The sequence below is a fragment of the Ambystoma mexicanum genome, chromosome 8, assembly GCF_040938575.1.
Source record: "Ambystoma mexicanum isolate Mex_15411 chromosome 8, UKY_AmexF1_1, whole genome shotgun sequence".
In the NCBI taxonomy this organism is placed as follows: domain Eukaryota; kingdom Metazoa; phylum Chordata; class Amphibia; order Caudata; family Ambystomatidae; genus Ambystoma; species Ambystoma mexicanum.
In genome coordinates, this window is record NC_090929.1 from 229,597,706 (window position 1) to 229,624,958 (window position 27,253).

Below are 27,253 nucleotides of genomic sequence, written 5' to 3' on the forward strand. Positions count from 1 at the left end.
CCAAGTAAAACCGAAAATCCTTTGAAATACGCCAGTTATGGTAAGCTAAGCAACCATAACTCGCGCCACCACCGTGCACTGCTAAGACTAACACCCAGGACATCAAAGATGACATCACAAATGTGGTGGGGGGGAAGGAGAGAGACAAGGGGCATGGGTGGGGGCAACAGGAGATGGACACGGGGCATGAGCAGGGGGTGTGGGGCAACAGGAGAGAGACACGGGGCATGAGCGGGGGGTGGGGGTACAGGAGACAGACACAAGGCATGAGCAGGGGGTGGGGGGCAACAGGAGAGACACACGGGGCATGAGCGGGGGGCAACAGGAGACAGACACGGGGCATGAGCGGGGGGTGGGGGCAACAGGAGACAGACACGGGGCATGAGCGGGGGGTGGGGGGGAACAGGAGACAGACACGGCGCATGAGTGGGGGGTGGGGAGAACAGGAGACAGACACGGGGCATGAGCGGGGGGTGGGGGGAACAACAGACACGGGGCATGAGCGGGGAGGTGGGGGGCAACAGGAGACAGACATGGGGCATGAGCGGGGGTGGGGGGCAACAAGAGAGACACGGGGCAAGAGCAGGGGTGGGCGGGAGTAGGGCAAGAGCAGGGGTGGGAGGGGGTCAAGAGCAGGGGTGGGCGGGAGGGGGAAAGAGACACGGACATGAGCGGGGGGTAGGCGGGAGGGGAGAGACACGGACATGAGCGGGCGGTGGGCGGGAGGGGAGAGACACGGACATGAGCGGGGGGGTCGGCGGGAGGGGAGAGGGACACGGACATGAGCGGGGGGGTGGGCGGGAGGGGAGAGGGACACGGACATGAGCGGGGGGTAGGCGGGAGGGGAGAGACACGGACATGAGCGGGCGGTGGGCGGGAGGGGAGAGACACGGACATGAGCGGGGGGGTCGGCGGGAGGGGAGAGGGACACGGACATGAGCGGGGGGGTGGGCGGGAGGGGAGAGGGACACGGACATGAGCGGGGGGGTGGGCGGGAGGGGAGAGGGACACGGACATGAGCGGGGGGGTGGGCGGGAGGGGAGAGGGACACGGACATGAGCGGGGGGTGGGCGGGAGGGGAGAGAGACACGGACATGAGCGGGGGTGGGCGGGAGGGGAGAGAGACACGGACATGAGCTGGGGGTCGGCGGGAGGGGAGAGAGACACAGACATGAGCTGGGGGTGGGCGGGAGGGGAGAGAGACACAGACATGAGCTGGGGGTGGGCGGGAGGGGAGAGAGACACAGACATGAGCTGGGGGTGGGCGGGAGGGGAGAGAGACGGACATGAGCGGGGGGTGGGCGGGAGGGGAGAGACACGGACATGAGCGGGGGGTGGGCGGGAGGGGAGAGACACGGACATGAGCGGGGGGTGGGCGGGAGGGGAGAGACACGGACATGAGCGGGGGGTGGGCGGGAGGGGAGAGACACAGACATGAGCGGGGGGTGGGCGGGAGGGGAGACACACGGACATGAGCAGGGGGTGGGCGGGAGGAGACACACGGACATGAGCAGGGGGTGGGCGGGAGGAGACACACGGACATGAGCAGGGGGTGGGCGGGAGGGGACACACGGACATGAGCAGGGGGTGGGCGGGAGGGGACACACGGACATGAGCAGGGGGTGGGCGGGAGGGGACACACGGACATGAGCAGGGGGTGGGCGGGAGGGGAGACACGGACATGAGCAGGGGGTGGGCGGGAGGGGAGACACGCTCATGAGCAGGGGGTGGGCGGGAGGGGAGACACGCTCATGAGCAGGGGGTGGGCGGGAGGGGAGACACGGACATGAGCGGGGGGTGGGCGGGAGGGAGAAAGACACACGGACATGAGCGGGGGGTGGGCGGGAGGGAGAAAGACACACGGACATGAGCGGGGGGTGGGCGGGAGGGAGAAAGACACACGGACATGAGCGGGGGGTGGGCGGGAGGGAGAAAGACACACGGACATGAGCGGGGGGGGGCGGGAGGGAGAAAGACACACGGACATGAGCGGGGGGTGGGCGGGAGGGAGAAAGACACACGGACATGAGCGGGGGGTGGGCGGGAGGGAGAAAGACACAGACATGAGCGGGGGTGGGCGGGAGGGAGAAAGACACACAGACATGAGCGGGGGGGTGGGCGGGAGGGAGAAAGACTGTGTGCAGGCGGCAGATCCCGCTCCTCGGCCCTCCGCTGGCCACTGTGTGCCGATGGCGTGAGCGGGGGGCTGGAGGAAAAGGGAAGACGCGGAGCATGAGTGGGGGTGAAAAGAAGGACACACGGGGCATGAGCGGGGGTGGGGGACTTGCTGTGCAGGCAGGATACAAAGCCTCCGCACTGCACGCTTTCACTGCATCCAATGAGAGAGCAAGTCAGATGTCCGCGGACATCACACAAGCTGCTTGCCCAATCACCGTCCTGTCCGCGGAGCGTACAGGGAAGTGTGTCCGCGAAGCGAACACAGATATCACTAATTTTTTTCACTTACATTTTTGTCATTTTTAAAAAAAAAATACTGGACGGATTTACACCAAATAAAGCAAAGCACGCTTTCGGGACCAAGCCACCGCTCCTGCCGCAAAATTGGTGTAAATCCGTCTAGCGGTTTGGGCTGTAGGCGTGAGCAAAGTTTTTTCCCATTATGTCTATGGGGGAAAAAAAAAGTTTTGGGACCCCCCCCCCCATAACTTTGCAAAAACAATTCAGAGTGACCCAAATACTTTTTTCGCAAAGTTTGGTGAGGATTCGTCCAGGGAGAGCAAAGTGATAAGCCGCCCAAAAAGTGCTCTTCCTATGGAAACAGCAACTTAACCATAACTACATGGCCACTACTGTGGCCATGTAATGAATGTGTGCCATTCGTTCATAACGAGGCTTCACTTGATCGGGTAGAGTTATGGGGGCGATGCATGCAAGGAATGCAATTATCTTTAATGCTAGCAGTGGTTCTATTCGTTAAGGAAATAATGGGTACCCTTGGAGGGACTCAAACAAAAGGACCTAATTCAGCACTTCAATTCTATGGCCTTATGAATGACAATGTACTTACGACGCAAAGGCCACTTTAACACAAGGTATAACAGCATTGTATGGGTGTCTGGCGTTAGCTCAGTTTGTATTACAGTACATTGCGCTTTTTATACACGTGTCACTAACATGGTATACAAAAGTTGCATTTTCTTACTGATCAAGGGTATTGGGCCAAGCACACAACACTTTACTTATACTCATGGGAACATGATTTATGAAACATAATGCACTTTATTAGGTAAGACCGAATGCACATGGCACTTTATTGTTCTCGTGACGATTTTAGTGTAACGTACTTTAAGGCCATCTACTGACCTAATTAGTTTAATGCACATGCAGACATACAGATGGAAGTGATTTTATTATGCTTTACACAAATAGTTTTTATTCTTTGAATTGATAATATGTTAACTGTTTATGTCGGAATGTTCGGTTATGTGTCTGAATTAAAGGTAAAAGGTTTTATTATGGAATCAAAACACAATAAAAAAAATAATATATATCGGAGGAGGCCACCGCACAATTTTTTTCATTACGGTTCATATATACAAAGAAAAACGCAAGAAAGCCCCCCCTGTTATGGCACATACCCTTTCAGAAAAAGAACAGTAGAAAAAAATGCACAGTAATCATTGTACATGGATCAGCACTGTTAAGTTATCATCCGCACAGTCGGGCCCTGTTACAGGACCAAAGTCAAGCAACAATCTTTGTAGAATTATCCAGTAATGTTCTATGCAGTATGCATTCACATTTTCATTGACATTCTAGATTTAGGTTTATGATGTGTAATATTAGATTTCCTGGATAGCCTTGCATATCATGCCCCGGACAATCGTTGTGATCTCATTGTTTGATTAATGCGCCTCAATTTATGGATCCCAACAAATGAGGCGAAACAGAGGGACAGAACACGTTCATTTTCAACTTTAAATTGGTTTATTTCTCCCGGCCAAGAATAGGAAGCAAGAATATGTAGTCATACGTCATTGTGTGTAAACGGTCGTTCTGTGGAAAAAGTAAATATCTAGCTCTGATGGAAGCATAGAAAGCAAGGTAAGTAGCCACCAATGTTATTGAGGTGTTCAGTGTTTTTTTCCTCCCTTCCCTTCAGTCTTCTGTGAATCTCAAACTCGTAATTGCTTTATTACCAATTAAATAAATGTGTTTATTGTTTTTTGTCTTACTATAAATTATGTAACTCTTATAGGTGGTGAATCTGAAAGACAAAGATGTGGTCTATGCTCCAGATATTGTTCTGCAACAGTGGATCAAGGAGTCAATAAGAGCTAAGTAACTCGAATGCTTCATCTCCTCACAGAAAGAAGTAGGAGAAGCTCTGCTAATCTCCTCTAATGCACTGTACATAAGGAGTCTGGAGGCAGTAATCTCGGTTGACGCTTAGTAATGCTGTAAGCGACTAGACAAGGGCATTCAGCAGACAAGCACATATTATCAGCAGAACTATCCAGCAGCCACCAAGCAAATGTACATTGGGAGCAATACATGCCATTACCCAGCACCTGTTCTGTATCTTCTATAAAGATGTGACCATTTCATATCGAGCAGCATTCTCTATAAGAGAGGAAGGTGAAAAGGCGCAGGATCGCTCACTTCAGAACTTTTCATCAGCGAGTCCCAATGAACCCAATACTTATGCCATACTGGGGACTACAGATTCGTTTGCAACCAAGTGCACCCTCACCATGTTAAGCAATCGGCATATGCATCAGTGAACAAGGTAATGGAACAGCAGCTTCACAACTCTGTACAACGATCAGTGTGTGACTCATTGGTTCCTATGCCAATGAATCATACCACAACTTTGCCCCTCCTCCACCCACCCGCCCAGCAAACCAAATGTGATCATTATTGCATTCTCCACTGGAGGATATATTCTTATTTCACATAAATAGTAATACGTCTGCAATGAATGTTATTGTGACAATGTTATGCTAAATATAAGCATAATTGGATAACAGTATTGAACAAATCTAAAAAGAAAGTATTATGCTCCAGTAGAAAGTATAATTTCACAGTACTTGCGGAAGATGGGAGAGGGAACGTTGCATAAACAGGTCATGGCCACACCACTTTTGAGCCATGGCCCTTTCCCAATCACCCATGAAATATATGGGATATTGTCGTGTATACTCTATATCTTAAACTACGTGTGTGTTTGCAGGAAAATGTATAAACGTTTAGAACAGCCTTACCCACCCATAGATCGCTGTCAATTATTAGGTTGCATGTAGAGCTCTGGCTAGTTGCAACAAATTGAAAAAACATGTGGCCCCTTACAATACGATGTTTACACCTACGCAATTAATACTTTGGCATATGCACAAAATCTCTGTTGCACACTAATACTATAGAATATGAACCTTGATACATTTGAAGCACAAATCCTAAAGAAACCAAGGGAAAAAAACAATGCTTCTTGATTAATTTTGTATGCCACGTAATTCTGCTGTACTAGCTGAGGTGTCAGTAAATGTACCTTTGACAAACACTCATGACTTCATGAAGATACATTGGGTAGGATTCCTGTTTATTGGATTGTTCATACCACAGCAGCATGCCCATCCCATGTTCTGAGATACATAAAGTGCTCTTAGAGAATCTGATCATTTTTACGCCAGTTGATGTGAAAGGAGCATGGTATGCCGACCAGTCAGAAGCTACACGCGTCGACTGGTCTTTTGGTGGATGGAAGGGAGGGATCTTTGCCGTCAGCCCGCCTAATGCAGGAAGCACACACAGCTCCGGACAGACGTTTGAGCCCTTTTTGGAAGACGCTGTTAGACAGGCTGTAGATTACACAATTACAGAAGCTATTGCTGATGGCCAGCCAAGTGGTCAGGAATGATGCAACATGATTGTTGTATGCACCCGAGCTCTCCAACAAAAAGTAAATGATGTAGGGCAACCAAAGGATATAAAAGACGCTGGTGATGCGAAACAAGACCATGGCATAACGCTTGTCGGGGCAGGGCTGACTCTCGGTGGAGTCGCCATCCTGAGAGCTGAAGCGCACACGTCGCTCGTTGATCTCCTTGGTGTGCTGCTGACAGATGCGAAATATGTTGAAATAGGTAAAGCAGACAACCGAAGCAGCTGGTGCATAGAGCATCACCACGATGAAGGAGGTGAAGTATGCATTGGTGTCCCAGGAATCTGCACACCAGCGGAACACATCGCCATGATATCCAGGCTTGCCCCAACCAAAAAATGATGGCAAAAATATGAGACAGGAGTAAATCCAAATAAGAACGATGCAGGTCCTCAGTCTACAGGCAGTAACCAGTGTGTTGTATGTCAGGGGTTTGGTGATGGCAAGGTATCGGTCCACACTGATGAAAGCCAAAGAGGTCATGGACACGCTCTTGAGTACAGAAACCACAAACCCAAAAGCCTTGCATACAATCGACTCGGGCAGAATGGCAGGGTGGTGCATCAGGGAGAAGGAAGGCAGCAGACAACTGACACCCACAAGAAGGTCTGCGTATGCCATGGTCTGAATGAAATAGCTCGTAGTGTGGTGGTTCAGCAGAGGAGCACAGTGAAAGACAAAAATGACTATCAGATTCCCAGAAATGATCAGCACAGTCAGAAAGAGGATGATCACAGCTTCCAAGATGCAGAAATGAATGGTATCAAAATAGCTGATTCCCAGAAGGCAGAATGGACGGCTACTGTTGTCCCCATGCCAAGAGGAAGAGTTCATTTTGAGAAGGCAGCTCGCTGGAGACTACATTTCACCTCATGATGAAGACTGGTCTAGCGCTCACCTACAGCGGAGTACGCTGGAAACCATTCACAAAGGATCTCCACTTCGGGGGGTCCATCCCATCTGTCACCATTTGCTGGCTCTAAGTCGTTAGTCATCTTCCCCTCCTGTGCAGCAAAGCTCTGGCCCTCCTCTGTAGAAGACACACTGGATCTAAGGGTCGCACCCTGCTCCCATCCACAGGCTCATGGGTAGCTGCAACGCTCAGGTATATAGATAGATATATGCTGCACACGAGGAGTCAGTTGCTACCTGGACCCATATCCTGCAAATCGCAGCACCTTTCCACAGTCCCACTGGGTCCCTTCCAGACAGGTCCACGTTGCCTCCGTGCTCATTGCGGGGCTCTTCTGCAAACCTGCGCCCAGCCAGCGAGGATTCGTCCGTGGTCCCGTACAGTCCTGAAAAGCACACACCGATCCTCATTCAGTGGCCACCACCCTTTGCTAGAAACGGGATCGAGTTTGCCTGCAATCCCCATCCCCTGGGACTCCTGCAGTGCCCTCTTACCGGTCGGTAAATAGGACCCACTGCCGCCCGAATCTAACGAGTGCAGAGGTCTTGGGATCCCTTGCACTCAATCTTTTTTGAGGCAGTCGGTTCTGGGCAGGCCAAACTCTGGACTGCCTGCAGCCCTCCGCTCCTGCCGGAGGGCCGGCGAGCAACCCAGGCCGGTGGCAGTCCTTGGTCCTCCGCTCCCTGCAGAGGTTACCTGCTGAAGGGCACTCGGCGGTTCCCGGTGGTGGTTCGCCCGCTGGGATCAGAGCGTCCCTGCGCCTGGTGGCACACAGCCTCCTTCCCTCTTGGCTCTCAGCGGCCCCTCCGCATCGCCCTCTGCACTGCGATTCTCCTTCAGTTCCGGCCCAGCTTCTGCACCCTGCTGGATGCTGTGCCCGGCAGCACTGGCCATGGCAGGGCTAACTTTACCGGCATCGTTGGGCGGGCGCTGCCAGCGTGATCATCGGGGGAGGTCGGGCTCTGTATTGCATTCATCGGGAAAGCTGGGAGGAGAAAGGCGAAAGCATTTTTACAGCATCTTGTCAATAAGCACGCACCGCTAACATGTTCAATCGCACAGTGAACTCAACTCCACAACCGTCAGCAAACGTACATGGCCACTTTCCCAATCGTGTTAATTGCCAGCATGCAATTAAGCAGCGCAGCTTCACCAATTAAGGAAAGAGATGGGAATACGAAAAAACGCTCTCTGGAAAAATACTTCACATTTAAAGCTGTAAAATTACCACCTTCGCCTGCTTGCACAGCTGTACACGGAGCGATAAGGGGACCACCCGTTATGGAGCGCTTACCTGGTCTGCGTAACACGGCAGTCGGCTTCAGAAAGCCAGGGCTGGAACCCGTCCACCAGACTGCCGCTGGAAACACAGCCCAATTTGCGGCATTAGAGGGAGAGCCTTTTTCCAAGACCAAACCCCCCACTCCCCACCCCCCCCCCCGCCCCGCCGCTGCACTGCCAGGGATCGCCCGAGTCGAAACCTCACAGCAGACATCAGGGCAGGCAGTGGGTGCGGATCTCTCATCACAGTATATTCGAAGCAGGGCAGCACCGTGTGCACACTGGACCGCAAGCAATAGTCCATCGGTAAAGGGTGGCGAAAGCATTTAGTTTTGCCCTCAGGTTACAGTCAGTGACGGGCTCCCTTTCCAGTTGCCCCTTAAGATTCTAGCGCATTAACCCGCATGAAGGCGGGGTAAACTCTGGAGACATATTTGAGGAGCAAAAGTACTATATTGTTTTCAAGTTGAGAATTCAGAAACCAGATTCCCACCGAGAAACCATGTTCCAGAATATTACAACCGCGAAGCATTCCGTGGATAGGGTACTGTCCGTCTTATTTCCCAGCTCCACCCCGCCCCTTCAAACAAAAGGTTAGCTCTCGCTACAAAGACGAAACTGTCATGCCGGCACCAAACTTCGAGAGGCCGACATGTTAGAGGCGGCTTACGGTTTTCCAACCTTCCACCCGATATTACTTTTCTATTTAACTTTTTTCCATACATTCTTTCAGAAACGCTAAACATTTTCCAATATTGCGCGCGGCCATCTCAGAGTTAAAACACCGAGCACCCTTCAACCTAAACTATATGGGGCGACATTTTGCATCAGACACTGGACCACCTGATGTCGCCCAATAGGAGTTGCTCCTTGATCCCAATGCAAGACGTGAACACCTCTGCTAACAGAAAGTACCATTGTAGGCACAGGTTCACGTAGAAATATGCCCTACAAACAGATATTCAGCTAATGTGGCTGTCATCTTTGAAAGGACTGCATGCAATAGAGCTCTTCCAATATGCCACCCGTTAGAATGCCGACATGTAGCGCTGAATGCGTGATTATTTAGTCCATCATAAATAAATGACAGGTGTGGCTTTAAACCAACTCATTGATTCTCTTTTTCTCAAGATCATATGCATTCAAGTTTCCGGAGGCCACGTTGGCATTCAAACCTTTAATCTGATGGTTACACAAGTATCTCCAACAAGCTCATAAACTCACTGAACTACCAAAGCAAAAAACGTACCAGAACCTGATCTAGGTGACTGGGTAGACGCTAAACAGGACTGCCCGGTCCCACAGGACGATAGACTGTCCGTCTCGTAGTTTGTTGACATCAAACAGTGCTTTCAATACTTCACAAAGTCACAATACGCCTTAAACTGCTGTCTGCGAATGGAAATCGAGCTCTCGGTTACACGTTTGTAGGGCAAAGTTCAACTATTTCACAAGACCCCCGCATGTCCTCTAGGTGGTAGAAGTCTGAAAAAGCCAATCGATTTCAAAATCTCATCTCCCCCCATAAGCATCGCTACTGCGCATAAATCATTCCAATACACATTGCAAGACAAAAAGGGGCTATTTCAAATGTAGGTCTGCACCCTTAGCCCTCCCTCAAACCCTAAAGTTGAGGCGACGTCACATGAACATCTCATTAAAGATGAATCAATGTAGTTTAGTTTAAATGAATGTATATACAAACGGGGAGTGGAAAAACGGGATATTTGTTTTTGTGGGTCTCAGTATAGCATTCAATTAAAGCAGTTTTGAAATAACCCCAATGTGCAGATCTGAAAACCTAATCAATACATTGTAAGTAACTATACAGAATTGCCATACAATCCTGCACTTGGCTTCTCATACAGTACTTTGAAGCATGATATTACATCAGCTTTGCTACAGCACAGGACTCGCAGATCAACATAATGATGACCATGTGTCAATTTCTCTGGCAGCATTGCAGATATTTCTGACAACCTCCCAGTGTCAAACCAGTGGGAGAGGCTGGGATGTAATAACACTCTTAGTATGAGAACTGATGCACAGGAACAATAAATTGCTTCTTGCGAATGTTTTTTCTAATGGATTTTCCTTCCATAGAGAGAAGGATCTTGGGTATTCCATCTCCAGCATCAGACACGTTTGGAACATTTTTCACCACCAGGAGGATCAGCGCAGGTCTGTGTCGCTCCAATGAACAAGTTACTTTCTTACCTGGTAACGTTCTTTCGATGGGATGGTCCGACGTATTCCATATCTATGACAGGTAATGTCCACAGCTGTGCTGCTTCGGAAAATCTTTGGCGTCTGCCCGATGTGATAAGTAGGACACACAACGCCCATAGCCTCAGTTATAGTTTTTTCCCAGAACGTGTGCCACCAGTTTTCTGCCAGTCAGACACACAAGGCCTTGCAGAACGCAAGCTGCAATCGCAAAAGAAATTCTGCAGCGGGGATGGCAGGGAGGGAGCGATATGGAATACGTCGTCGGACCATCCCATCGAAGAACGTTACCAGGTAAGAAAGTAACTTGTTCTTCGGGGGGATTGGGTCCTCCGACGTATTCCATATCTATGACAGACTCCCAAAGCAGTACCAAGCCAGGAGGTGGGAAAGAATTTAGAATACAAATTTAGCATGCTCAATCAAATTGCGGAACAGAGAACTGCCTTGCCAAAGGCCAGATCTTGCCCTCTGATGGAATCAAGGGAATAATGACGTACAAAAGTATGTACTGAAGCCCAGGTGGCTGCATCACAGATGTGACGAATAGGAACTCCCCTCTGCAGGGCAGTAGACGCAGCCACTCCTCTGGTAGAATGGGCCCGCAAGCCAGCCGGAGGGTCCTTACCCGCCAAGCAGTAACACTCGGAGATAGCTAAAATAATCCAACGAGACAAAGTCTGTTTCGTCACAGCTTGTCCCAAACGCTTTCCAGCGTAACCAATGAAAAGTTGATTGTCCACTCTGACCCGGGACGTGCGCGAAATATAAAAGCTCAATGCTTTACGAGGATCAAGCCTATGGAGCCTCTCCTCTTCCTTACCAGGATGTGGAGGAGGATAGAACGCTGGAAGAACAACCTTCTGGCTCAAATGAAATTCCGAAACCACCTTCGGAAGAAAAGAAGGACGAACTCTAAGGACAACCCTGTCCTTGTGAAACACAGTGAAGGGTGGCTTAACTGAAAGTGCCTGCAACTCACTCACTCTGCGAGCGGAAGTAATCGCAACCAAAAACACAGTTTTCAGAGTTAACAGCCTCTAAGGGCAAGAATGTAAAGGCTCAAACGGAGCACCCATAAGAAACTTAAGAACAAGGTTCAAATCCCAGCCTGGCCCCAGAAAAGGTGACAGAGGGAACACATTAGTGAGCCCTTTCAGAAACTGCGAAATTAAAGGAATTTTGAAATAGGAACACTCTTCAGACGAGCGCTTAAATATGGACAGCGCCGGCAGGTAACCTTAAATGGTCCCCACTTGCAAGCCCCTGTGGGCCAAAGAAAGCAAAAAAGACAGAACCATGGGAATGTCACATTCAAAAGGATCCACATTCTGAACTCTGCACCAGTCGCAGAACTTTCTCCAACGGCACAGAAACTTCGTTGCCGGCCGCCTGGCCGAGAGCAACACCTCCATCATGTCTTCAGGAAGGTCCCAATCCTTATACCTCAACCTTTCAGAAGCCAAGCGTGAAGATTGAGGGATCTGACCTCTGGATGGAGAACCTGACCCCCCCCCCCCCTCCCGTGAGAGCAGATCGTCTCGGTAGGGAAGACGACGTGGAGGGCAGATGGACAAGTCTAGAAGGTCCGGGTACCACGTCCTCCGGGCCCACGCCGGAGCAATGAGGATCATCTGGGAACCGAACCTCCGCAACCTCCGCAGCACTTGCGGGATGACGGGGACTGGAGGAAACGCATACAGCAGTGGGAATGACCGCTCCACCACAAACGCGTCTTCTAAGGCTCCTTTTGGAGGAAATTCCCGCGAGCAAAACCTTTCACACTTCCGGTTGACACTGGAGGCAAAGAGATCCACTTGAGGGGTCCCCCAAAGGGCGAAGAGCTCCAGGAGAATCTCCGGAGCCAGCTCCCACTTGTGAGAGATCGTGCTCTGCCTGCTCAGAGCGTCCGCCGTCTCATTGTGGTCTCTGGCCAGATGAACCGTCGAGATCGCAACTTCCTGCTGGATGGCCCAGAACTCGAGCTGCATCGCCTCCCTGCACAGCGGAAGTGACCCTGCCCCCCCTTTTTGTTGAGGTAGTGCATGGCCACCGTGTTGTCCGTTAGAATCAGGACACTCTTTCCGCGCAAAGTCGGCAGAAAAGCCTTCAGGGCTAGTCTGACGGCCCTCAGCTCAAACAGATTGATATGGAGTCTGGACTCCGACGGAGACCAACGACCGCTGACTGTCAACTCGTTGGCATGAGCTCCCCATCCCGTGAGGGATGCGTCCGTCACGATCGTCACCTCTGGCCAGGGCAGCCAAAATGGAGCCCCCTTCATCAGATTGCCCTCGACGGCCCACCACAGAAGGTCCTGGGCTACCGAGGGCGGCACCTGAACAGGGTCCGACAGCCTGCGGAGGACTGAGACCACTGGAGCTTGAGTGCCCACTGCAAAGATCTCATCCGCAGACGAGCCTCTGGCACCAGAAGAATGCAGGATGCCATGAGGCCGAGCAGTCTCAAGAATTCGGACGCTAGGAGATTCTGGGCAAACTGAAACTTGTGCACCATCTGCTGAATGTGAAGAGCCCTCACCTGAGGAGAAAAACACTGCCCCAGGGACGTGTCGAGCACTGCTCCGATGTACTGGAGCCGCTGCGTTGGTGTCAAATGGGACTTCTTTAAATTGAGGGAGAAGCCCAGCCTGTGAAGGGAGTGGCAGGTGACGGACAGATGATCCAGGACTTGCTCGGGAGAGCTCCCCCTGATCAACCAATCGTCCAGGTAGGGGTAGACGTGAATCCCCCCTTTCCTGAGATGAGCTGCCACCACCACCATGAGCTTGGTGAAAACCCTCGGGGCGGAGGTCAATCCGAACAGCAGGACCCGAAACTGAAAGTGTGAGTCGCCAACCGCGAACCTCAGGTACTTCTTGTGCTTGGGATGGATCGGCACATGGAAGTAAGCATCCTTGAGGTCGAGAGACACCAACCAGTCCTGAAGTTGAAGGGCCTGGAGGACTTGAGAAAGAGTCACCATCTTGAACTTGTCCTTCCTGAGGAGTTTGTTCAAACCGCGCAAGTCCATGATGGGTCTCAATCCCCCGTCTTTCTTTGAAATAAAAAAATAAGGGGAATACCATCCCTTGTTCCTCTCTGCTATAGGCACCAGTTCTATGGCGCCTTTCTCCAGCAGGGCTTGAATTTCCTGCGCAAGGAGCGGATCCGGACTCTTCAAAGAGAGGCTCCCTGGTGGATTGTCGTGAGGCCTCTGCCGAAAAGGAAGACAGTAGCCGTGGGTTATGATCTCCAGAACCCACACATCTGAAGTAATGGCTTGCCACACTACAAGATGCTGCGCCAGCCTTCCCCCAACCGGCGAACCATGGGACCTGGCCTCATGACTGAGTGGTAGCGGCTGCGGCGTTGCCTGAGGGCAAAGAGGCAACTGCCCGAGCGGCCTTGGCACCTCGAGTACCTTTGTTTCCACCTCTGGCACTCTTACGATGGCTTCTTTGACTGCTTGCTCCTCTCGCTTTACTGAAGGACGAGTAATAGCGAAAGGAACCTCCCCTCCATTGATGTCCCCTAGGACGAAAAGGCAGAGGTTGGCGAACTGCAGCGCCCAACGATTTCGCTGCAGCTTTGGAGGTCTGCTGCCAAAAAAGTGTTCACCGTCAAAAGGCATGTTGAGGAGCCGGGACTGCAGATCAGGAGCAAACCCAGACTTCCACAACCACGCAAACCTGCGCATTATGGTGCTCGCCGCCATGGACCGGCTGACACAATCCGCCAAGTCCAAACCCGACTGAACGGCCTCACACATAGCATCCTTGCCATCCTGAACCATAGCAAGGAAACCATCCCGTTCATCCCCTTCGGGAATATGATCAGCCGCTAATGCAACACAATTCCACAGAGTGTGTGTGAAACGAGACAAGGCACATATGGAGTTGGCCGCCTGAAGCGCCATACCCCCCGAAGAAAACACTTTCTTCGCCCAGCCGTCAAAACGTTTGTCGTCCCGATCCGGAGGGATGGTCGGATTCGACGCCTACTTTGCCGGGGCCGTAGCAGCCTGCACCACCAAACTCTCCGGGGTGGGGTGCCTAGACAAGTAGCAGGGGTCGCTACTGGCTGGACGGTATTTTCGCGACAAAGACTTGCCCACTGCCGGGAGACTCTCCGGAGCAGTCCAAGCCGCCGCCACCCTTCTCTACAGAGCCATATGAAAAGGCAAAACCGGGTCAGTGGGTGGACCGAGATCAAGGATGTCCGTGAGATCATCCTGAACGAACTCCCCTGGGGGAGCTGACCAACCCAAGTACTCGGTAACCCGAGACATAAAGCGCCGATATGAAGAATCGGCATGAGTGCCAGGCTCCGGCCGACAAAACTCCACCTCTGGCGAGGTGTCCAGTCCACTGGCATCATGCAGCGACTGCCTCAGGTCATCAAACTGGCTATGACCCGAGATAAGGTCATCTGGAACCGTAACCGGAACCAGGCCTCCATCAGAGCCTTCATCACCCTCTGAAATGTACTCCAGGTGGGGCGAGGAAAACCTCTGTGGACCAAAGCAGTGCCGGACCTTAGCCATAGCCTTTCTAGGGGCCCCTCTGACACCACCGCCTCGAAAGGCGTCGAGGGCGCCGAACGAGTCGGCGTCGACAGAAAAGGCGCCCACGTCGAGCGAATCGCGTCGACGTCAGCTGCAGCGCCGCCAGCAACGGTGGCGTCGACACAGTCCTCGAAGCCAGAGCTCTGAGCGTGTCTCTCGAGAACCTGGGCGCCAACGGCGTCGACGACCCTCTCGGAGGCGGAGCCTCGAGAGAAATCGTCGACAACCTCGTCACCACAGGCGTCGACATCTTCTTCGAAGATGGCACAGGATCACGCGGTCTCGAGCGCGTCGAGGACCGGGACCTGGAACGGGCATGGCGAGAACGGCTACCCTTGTCGAGCGCGACCTCTCCCGCGAGCCGTGCCAACCACCCCAGCCCGAAGGCGTACGGGCAGTGTCTCTCGACCGGTGCCGACCGACCCCACTCGGAGGCGCGGACGGACCGGTGCCCTGCGATTCCAGAATCGCTAGCATCTGCTTCCCGAAGGAAGCCCATTCCTCTGGTGTCGCTTGCATGGAGGGATAAGCGACCCGCCGACGGGCGGAGTCCTTGGAAGAGGACGGGGAAGGCGACCTATGCCGGCGCTTCCTGGAATGCCTAGAAGAGGCGGAGGAGTGGCGAGACGACTCCTGGAAGGAGACCCACCGGACTTCCGATGATGATGCGGAGAGTCACCCCTTGAGTCATCGGTCGAGTCATCGGTCGAAAGCCCCGCAGACCTCGACTTCCGGCGCTTAGACACCCTGCCTACCGACAGCTTCTTCTTGCGTTCCCGCAAGGCCTTTGCAGTGAGCGACTGGCAGTCGACGCAGTCGTCCGTATCGTGGGCCTCCCCGAGGCACCAGAGGCAGGCGTCGTGCAAATCCGTGACCGACATCTTGGACCCACAGTCCTCGCAGTTCTTGAGCCCGGGCGCGGGGTCGAAGATGAGAAAGACATCGCCACGAACAGGTCTTCACAACAAACCGAACAGGTTCAACAAACCGAGAATAGAAAACAGCAAACTCCACCTAGTCGAGTCGTACCGAGATTCACAAAGCGAACACGTTCGTGGAAAAAACGGAACTGAGGCTATGGGCGTCGTGCGTCCTACTTATCACATCGGGTGACGTCGGCGCATCGACGCAGGACGCAGATGCCAAAGATTTTCCGAAGCAGCACAGCTGTGGACATTACCTGTCATAGATATGGAATACGTCAGAGGACCCAATCCCCTCGAAATATAGTTGCTAAACCCCATGACCTTTGTTCCACCTTTTCACTAGCACTCAGCAGTTTAGGGATTGCAGAACAGATGAGCTGTGCAAGCTATCCATCAAGATGGGCATGTTGGGAGGGCAACAAGGAATCTGCAGGTGGAACATGCATCAGAAGAACAAGTTGTGTACCCCTGGTAATTTTCTTTCAACTGGATGTTCCTCCCAAGTATTCCTCATTTTTCATAATCTCCTACTAGCATCAGCTGCTTTTGAAAATATTTCTCTTGATAGGGCACCCTGCATCCTCAACTAGATGTCTCTAGACGGCCTCCACCCGCTCAAACTTGACGTCACCGACTTTACATATAGCACACACCGCGTCCGTTAGTTCAGTTCTAGTTTTTTCTGCTCTCTTTAGAGCACAGACATTCCCGAGGCCAAAACGACCAGACGGTAAAGAGAGGAAGGTGTAATACATGGAAATGGGGCAGGGTTGAAGAGGCAAAGAGGAATACATGAGAGAAACATCCAGTCGAAAGAACATTACCAGGGGAAGTAATTTGTTCTTCGACTGGATTGTCTCCTCCCAAGTATTCCTCAGCATTAAGCTCCCAAAATACTATATGTAGGAGATGGGAGCAAGAATGTATTATCATTAATGCTGTGAAGTACAGGTTTCCCAAATCCTGCCTCTTTTCCCGACGCAAAGTCCAGGCAATGTTTTGAAAATGTATGCAGAGAGGACCAAGTGGCAGCAGCACAGATGTCTTGTACTGGTACCCCTCTATGTAACGCTGATGAAGTGGCCACACCCCTAGTAGAATGCACCCACAGGAACATCTTTATCCACTAAATTATAGCATTCTGAAATGCAAAGTATAATCCAGCGGGGCAAGGTCGGCTTGGTCCAGCTAGTCCTAGCTTGTGACGCATGTAACCCACAAACAATTGGTCGTGTCGTCTAAGGTTTGCCATCCTAGAGATGCAAAAACTCAGGGCCCATTTAGGGTCACAACGATGCAGCCTCTCCTCCACCTTAGAAACGATGAGGTGGAGAATAAAAAGTAGGAATGGCAATTTTTTGAGCCAGATTAAATTCTGAAAATACTTTATGTAGAAAGATGGCAAAAACGATAAAAAATAACCTTCTCGTGTAAGGTGGCTTACACGAAAGTCTGTAGATCACTGAATTTACTCGCAGCTGTGATGGCCATCAGGAAAACCCTTTTGATAGTTAACATCCTAAGAGGACATTAATGTAGCAGCTCAAAAGGAGCACACGAGGTATGGAGTACAAGTTTCAAGTCCCAAACTAGTATAATGAAAGGGACTGGAGGGAACACATTAGTGAATCCTTTTAAAAATTGGAGTATGATAGGGGTCTTGAAATAGGATCCCTGCTCTGACGAATGCTTAAAAATGGGTAGCATCACCAGGTAGCCTTTTACAGTGCCAACCTGGAGTTCCTTGGTCAAATGAAGCAAAAAAGACAACACCATTGGTGTGTCACAAACAAAAGGATCCACATTCTTAGCTCTGCACCAGCTGCAAAACATATTCCAACGGCAACGGTACATTTTGTTGCTGGTCTTCTAGCCGAAAGCAACAATTCCATTATGTCTTCTGGGAGGTTCGAATCTTTGTACCTGAATCTCTCAGAAACCAGGCATGAAGGTTGAGAGTCCTGATCTATGGGTGAAGAATGCGACCTCCCACTTGCGAGAGTAGGTCCTCTCTTTTGGGAAGACTAATTGGAGGGCAGATGGACATGTGCAGAAGACTTAGGTACCACGCCCTTTTAGTCCCAGCTGGAGCAATCAGGATCATGGTTTTCCCAAACGTCCTCAACCTCCTGATGCGAGTAATTATGGGGACTGGAGTGGAAATTCCCAGTCCACTACAAACGTGTCTCCCAGAGCACCTCTCAGAGGAGATTCCCTGGAGCAGAACAGGTTGCACTACCTGTTGATGCTGGACGCAAACAGATCCACTTGAAGGGTTCCCCAAAGGGTGAAGATCTCTTGAAGGACTTCCTGAGCTATTTCCCACAGGAAACTATGCTCTGCCTGCTCAGAGCGTCTGCCGTTGTGTTCTCTATCCGTGCGAGGTGAACGGCCGTGAGAGAGATCCATTCTTGCAGTGCCGAAAACCAGAGCTGCACTGCCTCTTTGCACAGTGGTAGTGACCCTACACCACATCTCTTGTTCAGGTAGTACATGGCCACTGTGTTGTCCGTCATTATCAAGACATTCTTCCCCTGTGGAGAGGGCAGAAAGGCCATCAGGGCTATGCCTATTGCCCTCAGCTCCAAAAGGTTGATGTGCAGTTTGGACTCTGATGGAGACCAATGACTGCTGATAGTCAGTTCGTTGGGCCCCACAACGCATTAGGGAAGCATCCGTAACTACCATTATCTCTGGCCACGGTTGCCAGAACGGTTCCCCTTTCAGTAAGTTCTCCACACAGGCCCACCAAAGGAGATCATGTGCAACCTTGCTCAGGACCTGAAGTAGGTCAGTCATTCTGCCAGAGAACCGAGACCACTGGCACCTGAGGGCCCATTGGATGAGCCTATGGCACCAGGAAAGTGCATGATACCATACAGCCAAGTTACCTAAACAAAAGAAATCAAAGGCCGGAAGACATTGGGGCATTCTGAAACGTGCTGACCATCTGCCGAATGTGTCTAGCCCTCACCTCGGGTGGCAAGGCTTTCCCATAGGAAGCATCCAGGGCCGTTCCAATAAACTGAAGCTTTCGAGGAGGTATTTTGAGTGGCAGGTAATGCTGAGATGTTCCAGGACCTTCTTGGGAGAAGGGGCCCTGATCAGCCAATAATCCAGGTAGGGGTAGATGTGAACCTCCCCCTCTCCTGAGACATGCTGGCACTACCACCATCAACTTGGTGAAAACCCTTGGGGCAGAGGTGAGCCCGAATGGCAGTACCCGAAACGGATAATGACAACTGCCACTGGCAAACCTTAGATGGTTCCTGGGCTTGTGATGGCCAGCGCCGCAAGGGAACAAAGCGGGGGCAGGTAAATAGAGCCCCATGGCTGACAGGTCGGGGAGAGAGTGGGGGCAGCCCGAGCACTGGTGCACCACACAGGGCTGCGCCCCCTCCCTATGTCACTTTTTCATGTCCCCCCAGAGGGCAGCCACACCAACCCAAACAGGAAGCATGAAGGGCAAGGTGGAAGCAACACCTTGCCCTTCCTCCCAAAGAGGTGCTAAGCGCCTGAGGCAGGAACCAACAGAGCTAAGCACCCCAGGGTGCGGATGCTGTCGGTGCCAGCCAGCCGGGGGGCTGGCAACACAGCCCCCCTGCCACACAGGCACAACAAAGACCCAGGGCCAGCCCCATGGTTTAATATAAGGAGCTGCTGTTGCAGCAGAAAGGCAGAAATATGGGACTCTGCACGGGGACCCAAGCAAAAGAGTACTTTGTGCATGTAGAGTCTCTCTTTTTCCCAGAACCCTCCCACCCTAGAAAAAGGAAGAGAAGAAAGAGAAAGAAGACAGGACACCGCACAGTGACCACACTGTCGTGGGACAAGGAAGGTAGCACGGGCCACAGGGGGCAACCTCAGGACCCGGTGCCCAAAAGTACAGCATATTATGGTTACTTTAATTAGGATTATGTTTGTTAGGGACAGTAAACCAAACAAAAGGGTTAGGGAGACTCTTTATAGGGTCATATGTAGGGACTTTAGGTGTTGAAGCAATTTTTGAATAAATTGATTCTGTCTGTATTGTGTGAAACTGAACCTGGGTTTAGACAGAAAGAGCTACCCCGGTGACTCCATGTTACTAATTACCTTTCTAGCGGTGGAATCCACCGTGAGTCAGTGTACCAAGGACACGTCAAAAAAGATACCAGTGAAAAGTGAAAAAGGGGACCAAACTTATACATCTCTAACAAGTCATCTATATAAGGGTCACTGAACAAGAGCATAGACATGGCGGAGGCAACGTATTTGGTTTATGCAGAGACAAAATAGAGGTTCAAGGCGATGACCTGACCCCCTAGAAACATAAAAAGATTAGCAAGCTCAGTAAAATCACATGATTTTAAGATAAATGACAAATGAACACACATATGAAACGATCCAAGAGGTGGATTCTGTTTCAACGCTTAAGATGCGAAAAATGCAATTGGTATTGATAAGACACACATGATGGAAGCGACAAAAATAAAAAGATAATATCGACTTCCAATCAGTGTGCACTGATTTTTAGTAGTTAGCAAAAGTAGTGAGAGAGGATAGGGTGAGCCTCTCGACTATCCCCTAACCTAGACAGGCGTTACAGCAGCGCTCTCTAGGGACAGTACACCAAACCAAAGGGATAGTGAGACTCTTTATAGGGACATTTATTAATATGTAGGGACTTTAGGTATAGAAGCAATTTTTGAATAAATTGAGTCTGTCTGTATTGTGTTAAACATATGTTTGTTATGACCATCATTTGTGCAATAAAATTCCATGGGCTTTTATTGCCAACACTCACCCAATGTTCTCGTGTACTACCTGGAGGGGAAATATATGTGTTACAACCAGGCTTGTGTTTTTTCTCCTGTCTGCATATTGGTCCATTGGTTATGAATAGGCACATGAAAATAAGCATCCTGAAGGTCCAATGATATAATCCAATCCTGGAGATGGAGGGCCTAAAAGATCAGAGAAAGAGTAACTATTTTGAACTTGTCCTTCCTGAGGAACTTGTTCAAGTAGCTCATGTCCAAAATGGGTCTCAATCCTCTGTCCTTTTTGGGAATAAAAAAATAAGTAGTACCACCCCCGGTTCCTCTCGGGTGCAGGTACCGGCTCTATGGCACCTTTCTCCAGCAGGACGGAGACCTCTTGCAAAAGGAATGGATCCGGAACCCAGAGGGAGTGGCTCCCTGATGGATGATCTGGAGGCCTTTTCAAGAAAGGAAGGCAGTAACCCTGGGCTACGGTCTGCCAGGACCAAGCATTGTAAGTAATGCCCCGCTATTCTTCTAAATGCTGATCGAGTCTTCCCCCGCAACAGTCCTGTGGACCAAGGCCTCAGAGAGGTTTTGTGGCAGCTGTAGTAGTGGCTGATGGCAAGAAGGCTGCCGCTTGAGCAGACTTTGCACCACAACAGGGACAACTCAAAGACAACCTTTCTGGCCCTTTTGGTTTGCCTGACCTCTAGCCCTTTTGAAGGATGCATATTAACAAAAGGGCCGGCCCCTCCAACCTTGGGAAGTGGTATGGGCCTGTTGCGGCTGCCGTTTTGCTGAGCTAAGTGATTTAGCAGCCGCGTTTACATGTTTGGAGCTTCTCCAGACTCCTCTGCCTTGCTTCCAAACAGATTGGACCCATCAACGGGCATTTTCAATAACCTAGATTGAACATCAGACGCAAAGCCAGATTTCCGCAGCCAAGCGAATCTGTGCATCACTGTACTACTAGCTGTCATGGCCCTGCTGACACCGTCAGCAAAAACTAAACCAGACTGCAAAGATTCACAGATGGTTTCCTTACCATCCTTAAGAAAACATTGGAAGCCATCCCTTTCCCCCCCTTACAGGATGAGTTCTTCAGCCATGGCTATGACGTCCCATAGCGTAAAGGTACATTTGGCTAGGGCACAGTAGCATTAACAGATTTTAACTCCATACTACTGGCAGAGACCTCTTATCCTTGTCAGGTGGTATAGTTGAGTAGGCGGCAGCCCTGGATGTTGATATTGCAGCCTGGACTACCAAACCTTCAGGAGTCGGATGTTTGGATAGAAAATCTGGATCTACCCTAGATGGCTTGTATTTTCTAGTGAGATTCTAGCTCACTGCAGGGTGAGTATCAAGGCCTTTCCCAATTTTCCATTAGCCTCTTATGTAAAGCAGAGTGGAATGGCAAAACAGGATCCTTCTGAGGACGCTTGTCCAACATATCAGTAAGATCATCCTGCTGGTAAACTGTAGCAGCCCCCACCCCCTTCCCAAACAAACCTCCTCAGGAGAGTTATCAAGGCCACTTGATTTTTTTTTAAAGAGTCAAACAAGTTTTCCATTCTAGACTCCTATGAAATCAGAGCCTCCGGAAGATTAGGGGTTGGAAAACAACTGCAATTGCACAATTGAAAATATAATGCATTTACATGGAGGAAACAACATTAAAATGTGTAACCACAAAATTAATAAGTGCATCACCAAGCAACCTCCAATTGATTTGCAATGTTGTTATGTTGTAGCTAGAGGTAGTACCTATTAGATTATGTAAAACAAAATGTGGGGCACCACGTTCCGAATTGCTTGAAAATGTTTAAAAAAATGTATATTTGGCACATTTCATTGCATATATTCATTCATGTCTCTGTTCATCTCGACTTGCAGAATCTGAAAATATTAGTTTAATCAAGATGGTACATAGGAGTCAAAAGATATAGTTAAAAAAATGACATTGAGATGTTTTTACAAAAGACAGTTTTATATCCCATCTTTTTTAGTCATGTGGATCGAAACCACACCTCTAGGACGGGGCATGGGTGGGTAAAAAAGCTATAAAAATGGCATACACAATAGGAGAGAGGATTATGCATATGGGTTATAAAGATTTAGAAGGTGAACAAACTGGAGATTAGTGAGCATAATGACTCACTCTACCCATATGGCACCAATCCATAAAACCAGTCCGGGGAAGAAAGGAAGACGAGTATGTGCTTGGGGATTGATTTTCAAATAAGCCACTTGAACAGAGGAATGTCATCTGGCTGAATGGGTTCCCCGACGGCACTCCAAAATCAGGTCAATTAATAAGACCCCCCCCTACCAATCTCCCAAACTGTACAAATTGATCTGGGTACAATCTGGAAAGATAAAAAGACTGGGAGATGCCTTTCAAAAACAGGAGCATAGGTGCTAATATTCCAATATTCCTGATTTAAATAGAATGTAAGATGAGATATTGTTCTTTAAAACTCAACCCACTTTGCATTCAAAAACTAAATCCAAATCTGAAGCCAGTTTGGCTGCCACTTTAAAGTTTGATTGCTTTTGTAAAGTTAAGCATTATTTGCGAATATAGTTAGTGGTTGAAGCCGGTGTTGAGTAATTTTGATCACAGTGAATTTATGACCATACTGTCCAAGGGAGATCATGCAGTTAATGCCACCAGTTTAGACCACATTCATAGACTGGATGTTTGCACAATTAAATGTATGCCAAAGTAATTAATTCTATTCATTAAGAAAAGTGCAAAGTACAATTTCCTGCATTTCGTTGTCTTCAATGCTTATGTAGAACCAGCGGGAATGTGGGAGGGAAGGGGTCTTCAACTAAGTATCTGCTACTGGAGAATAGCACAGTTCCAACTCTAATATAAAGCGGCTGAAAGCATTATATGTGGAACCCTTTAAAACTGTGCATGCATCTAGATTGACAGGAATACATTCATGTTTAAGGAAAGCCATACACACCGATAAATGAACAGAACAATTTCATGTTTAATGAAAGCCACATACCCATGCCTATAAAGCGATGCACCCACCCATTCAGAAAATATAATATACCTGTGGGTTCAGAACATCTAGATTCTACAGGACATTTCCTGTGAATTCAAACTCACACAGGGCTAATGCAAGCAAGCCACATTTTGCATGTACATGGCTTAACACTTAGTCCCATGCTAGCCAGTCATGGTGTATTCGTCTAGTGGCCTCTACATAATTAATGCATTCACTATCTCATACCTGCATAGTGGGGTTGGTGGAGTGTAAAGGTATTTTGAATGCTATTGTTCCTTTAATTTTCTCCTGTACTGTACATGTCGATGCTGGAGAAAATCCTATGTCTTAGCCATAGTTGCATTACGTGAAATGAGGAAGACTGTATGATTGAATGTTGATGCCTTGTTGGACTTATAATAGCGAGATTCATTATTTATTTTGGTTACATAAAACATTGTAGTAGTCTCCAGTGTAAAGCTTGAGACCTAGTTGATTGAATCCTCTTCTTTTAAACAAATTTCAATTTTTGATTACCTCACTGTCTGTCCTTTGCCCTGAATTGCAGGGGTGGGATTGCATCAATGGGTACATGAAATTGGCATGTCGCTTCAATGTGAGCCCACATCAAAACATAATTATCCTAACAAAGCCCTCCCTCATATCACCAACCTGACATTCTCTGCTGCGTCCGAGACCATGCTCTAGAAGCCAAATGAGAAATGGGCCAAGGCACAAGGAGCATGTACTGCTCTCACGGCAAGACTGCCCGAAGCAAATATCTTGTACCCCCCATGCCTCCACTGTCTTGTGATCACTGTCAGGGTGCAAAGAGGGGAAGGAAAGTGGTGGTTTTGAAGATGGCCATCACAGCTTGCACCACCAAACCTTCCAGTGACGCAAGGGTGGAAATAAAAGTTGAACTCAAGGGTGCCGGGTGATGCTTTTTGGCAAGGTCCTGGTCTACTACATGGATCGACTCCAGCTTCTCCCAGGCCACCAACACTGGATCCTATACTGCTGGGTTGAAGGATGACCAACCTCGGGGTGTTGAGGCCACTTACACCTTGCAGGCTTGCCGCCAGGTCCCGCAAGTACTCTTCCTCACTGAAGAACGCTTCAGGGAATTCTCATCTCCTGTCCTGCTGGAGTAATTGTGTTCCATCCCAAATGGGATGGCATCTCTCTTCTTCAAAGATGCCCGACATCTTTGACATAGGCTTGCCCATCAAACATGGGGCATTTTCTGACTGGCACCAACGTCAGCAGTGCAGAGTGTTGCCGATGGCACTCAGAGGAGCGGTCGCTGAGAGCTTGACGCCAGAGGGCAGAGAAACAAGGCACAGTGTTGTAGAACTTTCCTCTTTCAGTGAAGGATAGAGTCCGTGTATGTCTGCAGCCAGCAATCAGACAACTAACTAAACATTGGAGATGTAGTTCAACTCAAGTAAAAATGAAACTTCCCCCCACAATGTAATATTCCACTATTTAAAGATGGCCAAATAATGGAAAACATGTATGGCAATATTTTGACATTTTAGTGAGGTAAATGTGATCATTACATTGTATAATGTAGCCTCTCTGAATTTTTTTAGCTCTTTAGCTCTCTACTTCCCTAGTGATTTTCCTTTCATATACATATTTGTTGGATATGGATTGTTTAAAGTTTGCAGGACCCCCCTCCTGAACTCTCCCCTCCCATATGGGAAGGCTGAGACTCTTTGGGGGAGCAATGACTCATTCAAAAACTGAATAAAAATACAAGATTTGTAAAAATAGATTTCAGTGTAATGCTAGGGTTTCCATAATATCTACTCCCTTACAGCGATACTGAAACTTGTACGAACAGTGGATCCTACCATGATTTTTAAAGTTATATTCTTGGAATATTAATGGTCCAATGTTATAGGAATAAGACTAGCTTTAAATCATCCCAGGAAACACGGGTGTGACCTTTCTTCAAGAGACCTAGTGATCATATAGAGGTAAATACTTACTAAAATGAAATAATTACACATGTTTATAGAGCACTACATGCATGAGTCGTCCTCCTGTGTTAATAGACGTGATCATTACGGAACCTATCAGTACTTAACTTAGCAACCTTGAAAGCATAGACCACGGATTGGAACTTGTGGAGTACAGGCTGACTGCATATCTGAAGTAAGAATTTAATTATCAAGATATCCTCCAAAACATTCAACACTTTGGGTCAGTGCAGACTGAAGAATCCAGACAAGATTTCGATCATGTATGTTACAGTAATTCTACATTTTAAATATCATAAGTTAATAAGTTAGCACTTTGAGGCCCATGGGCAAAAGGTGCTTCATTAGAAATCTAAATAAATAAATAGATAATGCAGACACTCAAGAGGGATGGGTTATCGCCACAATAAAATCAGAATTAATTTAGCACAACCTGCTATTATATAATCCAAAATTGAGTATAATTTTTCATTTGTTTTTATAACTTGAACTGAAGCTAGCTGACAGGCCACACCCCCTGCTAGCACATCACACACTGGAGTCTAAAAACTATTAAACAAGATCAAAAACCCTTAATCCTCGAATTTCAATCTGCTCAGTAGTCTTTGTATGAATCATTGATTCATTTATGTGCTGGCTGTCATGACCCTTGCCCCTTGCCCTCACTGGCAAGTCAGCCTTCCAGTTAGGGCCAGGTCAAATGCCTTAAAACCTCATCCAAGACTCTCTTGGAGTCAGTGCTGGCGCCTTTGGCGCCAGGCTCATAACCATCATGAAGGCCAACATTAGAATGGGACTATTTAACTTGGGGGACGGGGGGGGGGGGGGGTTCAGCCAACATGAAGGGGCACACATAGCTCAGTTACAAGGAACTGAGCTATGCGGTCTAGTCTTTTGGGTGTGGCAGGCCTGGGACTATTTTACCTGGACTACTTTACCTGAGACTATTTAAACCACACCCAAACAGCAGAACATGCTTTGCGTTATTCTGCTGTGGGCAGCGTAATGCTCACCGTGTCCAGTTCTTTGATGCCAGTTTACCTGAAACCAAGGACCTGCAGAGAGAAAGAACACTACGAAACTTACCTGGAACAGTATCCTGTCTTCAATCCATCGCCGACTTCAGTTCCACTTATCTGAAGGTACGAACTCCATCATCCGGCACCGCATGCATCCTGGAATACCCTAACCTGGAAAGAGGAGGAAAAAAGACAGCATTGGTAAGCATTTACTCACGTTTCCTCCCGAATGAAGAAAGCCACACAATTCTTACCTGGGTAGTCATCTCCTGGTCAGTATCATTGCTGGATCATTACGGCGCTCGGCGAGGAACATCCCAACCTGCAAGGAGAGAAAAGACACAGGTTAGCAATATAAAAGGCGAAACAGCCCCGCGCATCACGCATTACTCACCGGACAGCATCGCGCACACCGCGCTTTCGCCTACCGGCCCATGCTCATCTTCAAACTGCATGACAACACCTTTCCATACCTAAAAGGAAAGAAGCAAGACATTATTATTCGAACTAAGAGGAACATAAGAACTGCATATAAAGACTGTAAAGCAGCAAACCTACGGAGTCGCAGCAGGCCTGGATTCCCACAGGGGGGCTTGCACCAGTGAAGTAACTTGGTCGCTGCTCGCCCCCCACATCTACACGCCCCTGCTACGAGGAGCAGGACGGAGAATCCACCTTTTAC

At 49.3% G+C, this 27,253-nt stretch overlaps 2 protein-coding genes across 6 annotated transcripts in view; both read right to left on the bottom strand.

The window, feature by feature from the left end:
- The window catches only part of RABGAP1 (RAB GTPase activating protein 1), a 3,038,993-nt gene that overhangs the window by 1,544,360 nt on the left and 1,467,380 nt on the right, over window positions 1–27,253 (bottom strand). The window lies entirely within an intron of this gene.
- Window positions 3,221–8,222, bottom strand: LOC138471805 (probable G-protein coupled receptor 21). Its single transcript, XM_069609640.1, has 2 exons — window positions 8,110–8,222; window positions 3,221–7,800 (listed from the first exon to the last, which is right to left on the bottom strand). Exon 2 carries the CDS (start codon window positions 6,734–6,736, stop codon window positions 5,684–5,686), a length of 1,053 nt encoding a protein of 350 aa, XP_069465741.1. The 5' UTR covers window positions 6,737–7,800; window positions 8,110–8,222; the 3' UTR covers window positions 3,221–5,683.

Bases quoted from the DNA above. Each gene is read 5' to 3' on its own strand.
- LOC138471805 (XM_069609640.1), bottom strand. From the start codon at position 6,736: ATGAACTCTTCCTCTTGGCATGGGGACAACAGTAGCCGTCCATTCTGC.